We start from the raw sequence: 7,500 nt of genomic DNA on the forward strand, positions 1-7,500 counted from the left end.
GAAGTGAATGAGGGCGACGGCAGGAGAAGGCAGTGGGCAGCTCCAGCCACCATCAAGGTGAAGGAGAGACGTGGTGACAGTGATAAAGGCTGACAGCCTGGGAGCAGATGTAAGGAAGACCTCGGAGGAGAAGCAGGTGAAAAGGAGAAAACAAAAACATTTGGAAAGCTTCTCTCTTGCTGGGTTTGCTGCCTCAAGGTGAGATAAAATGTATTAGGCTGCTGAAGCATAGGAGGATTAGTTGACTTAGCAGCTATAGCAAAACAAAATGTACCCAGGTGATTCATAGATCATTATGAATCAACAGAAACATAGGGCTTACCGTACATCAATCATTCAATTCAACTAAAGCACACTAATCAAACTGTATTCAAGGCAAAATAGTCTCATTGTGTGTTTATGGTTTACTATGCAAAATAGTCTCATTGTGTGTTTATGGTTTACTATGCAAAATAGTCTGTCTGTTTATGGTTTATTACAGTAGCGAATAAGTAAATCTGTAAATCCAAAACTTTTAAAACCTTCACATGACTGTCTTTATTTTTGTTTATTTCCTTTACTAGGCTACATGCTATCTTAATGCATTTATAAGAACGTTTTGCTTTTTACATAATGTACTGTACAAAAATGATTTTGATCTTTTGACATCCCTCCCTGCTCCTTTCCTCATCCTAAGCTGTCGTTACTGGACCTCTTGGTCATGGTGGACTTGTTCCTCGGTCGGGTCCTGGTGAAGAACAACACGGACCAGGATGAGCTGGACACCGAGCAGGAGATTGTCCTGCGCCTGCAGAATCGTATCCTGATGCTGTTCTTTGCCTCCGCTGCATGTGAGAGCTGCCAGAGGTTTGCCAGCACACTACACGACTTCTTCACACGGCTGACGGATGAGTTCTATGTGGACCGCTCTGCCCAGCTGGTTCTCCTATACATCAGGTGAGGGAGAGTGTGAGACATAATGGGACACGTACACAAACACAAACACACACACACACACACACACGCACACGCACACGCACACGCACACGCACACGCACGCACACACACACACACACACACACACACACACACACACACACAACAAGCACACACACACACACACACACAGTCTCTCTCTCTCTCTCTTTCACACACACACATACACACAGACACAAACACACACACACACACACACACACGCACGCACGCACACACACACACACACACACTCTCTCTCTCTCTCTCTCTCTCTCTCTCTCTCTCTTTCTCTGAAAGTACACATGCACTCTCCTCTTTAACACAGTGTACACACTTTTATTGATAAGGTCCGAGGACACAGCAAGCAGTTGTACACACAACACATGTGCTGCTCAGCTGCTCTCTACACATGAACGTTCCCCTAGGTACTGACAGAGGTGCGGGGCAAAGGTCAATTCTGACATTAACCTCAAACCTGATACCTAATAGTCCTCAACTAGCTACTGTAATCCTTTGAAAAGAAAAATGGCAAAACATTCTGTTTGGATGATTTTCACAATCTTTCTATCCTTGCTGCTTCTTGTCTCAGCTTGGACCAGTCAGAGGATCAGCAGGAAAGCTTTCTTAAAGAGCTGCCCAAGAGGAGCCTGTTCCTGGCCTACGAGGACCCCTACAGGAAGTGTGTGGGAAGGGCCAGCTGGCTGTGTGCATAACCCAGTGGTGGATGATTGCAATGTAAATGTACATAGCTGTATATCAACACATTAGCTTATAGCATATATGCCGATGCGTGTGTGCCGGTGCCTGTATGACTGTGTTCTCATGCAGGGAGCTACAGGCCATGTTTGAGGTGGAGGAGCTGCCCACGGTGGTGGTGCTGCGTCCAGACTGCTCAGTCCTCATCCAGAATGCAGTGCAGGAGATCAGCCGCCACGGGCCCGACTGCTACCGCAACTGGCAGGAGGCGGCGGAGCTCATCGACAGGAACTTCTTGATCAACGAGGATTTTGATGAAAAGGCCATGAAGAGCTTCAGTGGCCGGGTGAGAAGTCTCAAGTACAAAGTGGAAGATGACCAAAAGAAGAAGAAAAAGAAGAAGATGGCGAAGAAGAAGAAGCGGTGGGGGGGAGATGGAGATGAAGATGAGGAGGAAGAGGATCGGGGAGCAGATGGGGTAGGAGGAGGCTGGTGATTGAGGACAAAGAACAGGAGGACAAGAGAACTGACTGAGTTTCCCAAAAGTTGCCATGATTAATCTTCCTGAATTAGGAATTGATTGTCACAAACGTTTTTATACTGAGCTGCTAAGACAACACAATTTTGTTTAGCCAAATATCAAAGAATGTCAAATATATATAGGCTATACTGTATACGCAAAATAATAAAAAAATAAAATAAAGACATTTTTCATTCAGTACAATAGCCTAATTGGAGTGCTCAAGTCAAGTAACTGATTCATTGTGCATAGTTTTGCTGTCCAACATCAATGTAAGCATTGATGGATCATAAACTGGTGAATGGCAATGAGTCTTATTATAGCTCCAGTATAACTGGGAGTGGATACGCCAAAAAGCAATAGAAATCAATGTAAAGCACTATCTAAAAGAACCTTAAATGCTGCTAACCAATGCTGACTCCAGCTTTAGGCTGTCTTTAATGGCTTTGAAAGCTGCCAACTGTACAGTCAAGCCAAGGATATATATCTGATATATATCTGAGCCAATTCTTGTCTGTTTTATTACTCCTTCCAGATTACTCCAACCATTTTCTCTTTTTCAACGATATAGACCACTGTACAATAATTATTCATTTGCACTGGTCCAATCAAAACTCAGCATGCATATCTGAAATCAATGAATGGATATAAGGATGCTATAGCTTTCTGCACAGATACTGCTGTTATGAGATAATCATAAAATAGTTAACACAAGTTAGGACAGACTTTCCAGTATTTCTGATCACCTAGTTTGAAATTAGATGTTTTTGGTTACCACACTGCCTTCCTATACCATGCAGGGCAACTGGACAATTGAACTATGAATGATTATGCTCCTGCTGTTTTTGCCAAGTACACCTTGTAAAAGAGATATTTTATATCAAAGGTAGCATTTGTCTTTTCATCTGTAGGCAGCTTGGATATGTGTTGAAAGAAGTCTGCATGGTGTGATGTCAGTGATGATGTCATAACAGAAGGGTGGAATCGTAGACACAAATGTGATCATGGTGCTGTGAGAGAATGTGACATGGGTGCCTGAGTGATTGATTGCTTGATGAACCTTATAAATGAATGGGACACATGATGATCTGTGGTGAAAACAACTCATCTTACAGTGTGTAACTGGATATGAAAGTGGAGGAGGAGTGACTGACGACGATTAGGCCATATCTATTTTCTATTAGGGCACACTGTAAACCCTTAACCTGATGCTACCAAATGATCTCGCAAGAATCCAGCTGCCTTAGGTTAGTAAGCCTTTCCTTGGGTAGCCTATTTGGCTGCTTAATCACCAGGTAAGATAATATATATTGATATTTAATAATTTAACTTCAATTAAAAATCTGAAATGCTGCTAGCCTATGATTTTCAGTGACTGGCGTGACTTGCTGTTAAAGTGGATTGATGCTAAGTTAATTATCGTATGTTAGCTAAGAGTTAAGGCTCATGCTGGGTTCACAGAACATACATAAGCCTATTGCAAATAGGTCTACTGTAGTCGAGCTGGACCTTCTCATATAATAGGAGAAACTAAATACAAAGACCATGCCTCCATGCAGGTCAGGCCTATATGGCACTTAAATAAATATGCCATTCTTTATTCCATATGCCTTTACTGCCTACACAGCAGGTTATTGTTGCCCAGTCAGACAAACATATAGCTAATATAGTCGAAGCCCCCCCCCCCCCCCCCCCCCCCCCCGTACGCACACCATGGATGTATTAATGCACACACGCACATTCACTTACGCGCGCACACATGCATACGCACACACTGCACGTTGCGCGCTCTCGGGAAAGCAGAACGCGCAACAAGCGGACCAGCGGCTGGAGAGAGAGAGAGAGAGAGAGAGAGAGAGGGGGAGAGAGAGGAGAACAGAGAGAAGGACGGATGCTAGGCGAGGCCAGGAGCGAGAAGCGCCTCTGTCTTTGGTTGTCCAGATGTTTTTTCTAATTTTATTATTATAAAGACTCCTGCCTTTTCCAGGGCCTATTTCACCCAGACACATTCCCTGCGTGGTGCTGCCTGCGCCTCATCACGATTCCTCAAGGATGTTGTGCAAAGCGGCTGTTCTCACGTCGACGCTATTTTCCGCCAAATGAGAGGAGAGGATGCAATATCGAATGATTTCGGAGCCTATATCACAGTGACGACTAACAACAACTGGGCTTGATCCATTTTAGAAATCGACAGAGAAGAAGAACGTATAGCTGCGGTCTTTCTATAACAACTGCGTCTATTTTTGTGTGTGATCGTGTATTTCCCCCTCTCATCTATTGGAGCTATAAGGCCTATATAGCCCGCATCATCTCTGGGCATGAAACCCGTGGGAATTATGATACCAACGTGACGCACAGTCACACACACACAGCACAGCGGGGAAGAGACATCGAGCCTCGACACAGCCAGGAGGACGGAGGAGGAGGGAGGGTGTGAAGTCTCGTCCCCAATAGTGTGAGTGCAGCCCCGCAGCGTGCATAGCGTATGAGCGCTGTTTGTCGTCGGATATATCATCATCTAATGACCGCCTGGCTCGTCGTAGTATCGCCCGGGCGCGAACGGCGCATCTTCCTCTCCTACTGAATCTTTCATTTGATGCATCGGGCGGCAGAGGAGAAAGGAGGGAGACAGGCAGCAGGAGAGTAGCGGCAGCAGCCAGGCGGGAGGGAGGGAGGGCGCGGACACGGAGAGACGGCATGCGGGAGACGCAGTGAGCGAGGAGGAGGAGGAGGAGGAGGTGGAGGAGGAGGAGGAGGAGGAGGGAAACCGGAGGATTGACGGTAAGATATGGATATAGGCTATGAGACGCTCCCCCTCTTTCCCCCTCTCTCTCCTTTCCTCACACGCACGCACGCACGCACACACACACGCACACACACACACACACACACACACACACACACACACACACACACACACACACACACACACACACACATGATCAATGCCTCAAAGACAGCAGAGGTGCCCTACTCCTTAGTCCTGTCAAGGGCCATTTTGATCGTTGGCTGAGAGGCAACCGGGGATGCTCTGACGTGCTGCTGTTGTATATGGCATTATACTAGGCTACAGTCTGCATTCTATAGGCTACAGTAGATATGCTATTACATTAGGCTATATAGCCTACAGGTAGGCTATGCAGGTAGGCTATACAATAGATAGACTATCACTATAGGTAGGCTGAGGCGTGACTGCTGTGAAATATTCATGTGGGTGTGATTAGCTTCCATCGACGTGTGTGTGTGTGTGTGTGTGTGTGTGTGTGTGTGTGTGTGTGTAGGTGTGTGTGCAAGTGGAGAGAGAAGTAGTAATGACTCAGGATGGATGGCCTGCCAGGTGTGTGTGGTGTGTGTGTGTGTGTATGTGTGTGTGTGTGTGTGTGTGTGTGTGTGTGAGAGAGAGAGAGAGAGAGAGAGAGTGAGAGTGTGTGTGTGTGTGTGTGTGTGTGTGTGTGTGTGTGTGTGTGTGTCGAAGGCGGACTGAATTATTCTGCTCTGTGGTCCCGTGACAGCGTGCCCAACTGTCACACATTCTCAAAGGTGCCACGGTTTCTTTAGGCCCCCCCCCCCCCCCCCCCCCCGGCATGCACGCGCCAACACACACACACACACACACACACACACACACACACACACACACACACACACACACACACACACACACACACACACACACACACACACACAGAGAAACGTACACACACTCACCCTTCGTTGCAGTGTCTCCGGTGTAGGCCCTGGTGCAGTGGTGTAAACATGCAGTACTACAGACAGAGGTACATGCTGGCTTGGTTGTGTTGTTGCCTCTGGTAGTTTGCTGATTCCTACAGACAGACATGAGGAAATAGACAGAGGAAGACAGAGAGAGAGAGAGAGAGAGAGAGAGGAAGACATGAGGAAAAAGACAGAGGAAGACAGGGAGAGAGAGAGGAAGAGACAGACATGATGAAAAACACAGAGGAAGACAGGGAGAGAGGAAGAGCTCTCCACAAATAAACCTTGACATTGTACCTTTCTGCAATCCACGGATACGTCAAATGTCAACATTTCTGAACCAAAATGATGTTGCAACATTTCTGTACATATGAACGTTATAGAGTCTGCTACTGAAATACACAGTGGCCAGTAAGGACGTTGTGTTCGGGATGAATGGAGGGCCTAAACAGTTGCCTTTCACACCGGAGAGCCGTGTTCAAAGTCTCCATTTCAACCGCATGTCGCATTTATCATTTTTGTTATATAAGCCCAACTTACTTGTCTAAACATAACCAAGTTGTTTTACTTGCCTAAACATAACCAAGTTGTTTTTTTGCGTTTTACTTTGGAAAGATGGCGATTTTTTTTTCCAAATTTACTTTAATCTGTGGTTTGCAGATGTTTCAGTAATGTAAATACCGACAGACATATTGTTTCAAATTCATGTTGATTCTACTCTCCGTGCTTTGCAGAAACGTAAAATGCCGGGGCGTCCGGGTCGTGCACCGGTATTCCCTACCTACCAACACGAGGGTCGCGAGTGATCCTCTCACACGCTACGTCCTGCTGGGGAACCCCCTCGCTGTCAGGTGAAAAGAAGCGGCTGGCGACTGCACATGTATCAGAGGAAGCATCTGCCCCAGGGAGATGGTAGTGGTGGGCTGGGTCAGTGGAGGAGGCCAGGGAAGCAGGAGAGGGAGAGGATGGTGGTGGTGGTGGTGGGCTGGGTCAGTGGAGGAGGTGGTGGTTGTGGGCGTGGAGGAGGAGGTGGTGGGCTGGGTCAGTGGAGGAGGTGGTGGTTGTGGGCGTGGAGGAGGTAGGTGGTGGGCTGGGTCAGTAGAGGAGGTGGTGGTTGTGGGCGTGGAGGAGGTGGTGGTGGGCTGGGTCAGTGGAGGAGGTGGTGGTTGTGGGCGTGGAGGAGGTAGGTGGTGGTGGGCTGGGTCAGTAGAGGAGGTGGTGGTTGTGGGCGTGGAGGAGGTGGTGGTGGTGGGCTGGGTCAGTGGAGGAGGTGGTGGTTGTGGGCGTGGAGGAGGTAGGTGGTGGTGGGCTGGGTCAGAGGAGGAGGTGGTGGTTGTGGGCGTGGAGGTGGTGGTGGTGGTGGGCTGGGTCAGTGGAGGAGGTGGTGGTTGTGGGCGTGGAGGAGGTTGGTGGTGGTTGTGGGCGTGGAGGAGGTGGTGGTGGGCTGGGTCAGTGGAGGAGGTGGTGGTTGTGGGCGTGGAGGTGGTGGTGGTTGTGGGCTGGGTCAGTGGAGGAGGTGGTGGTTGTGGGCGTGGAGGAGGTAGGTGGTGGTGGGCTGGGTCAGTAGAGGAGGTGGTGGTTGTGGGCGTGGAGGTGGTGGTGGTGGTGGGCTG

At 48.1% G+C, this 7,500-nt stretch overlaps 1 protein-coding gene across 1 annotated transcript in view; it reads left to right on the plus strand.

The window, feature by feature from the left end:
- Positions 1–700: 700 nt before the first annotated feature.
- LOC310771535 (nucleoredoxin-like protein 1) overlaps positions 701–7,500 on the plus strand; it is a gene marked incomplete at both ends in the record, with an annotated part of 16,528 nt that continues 9,728 nt past the window's right edge. Inside the window, 3 exons of the mRNA XM_083664125.1 lie at positions 701–936; positions 1,547–1,636; positions 1,786–2,131. Coding sequence (XP_083520251.1) covers positions 701–936; positions 1,547–1,636; positions 1,786–2,131 — 672 coding nt within the window. The remainder of the gene's footprint in view (positions 937–1,546; positions 1,637–1,785; positions 2,132–7,500) is intronic.

The sequence above is a fragment of the Poromitra crassiceps genome (genome assembly GCF_964638095.1).
Source record: "Poromitra crassiceps genome assembly, contig: HAP1_SCAFFOLD_760, whole genome shotgun sequence".
Classification (NCBI taxonomy): domain Eukaryota; kingdom Metazoa; phylum Chordata; class Actinopteri; order Beryciformes; family Melamphaidae; genus Poromitra; species Poromitra crassiceps.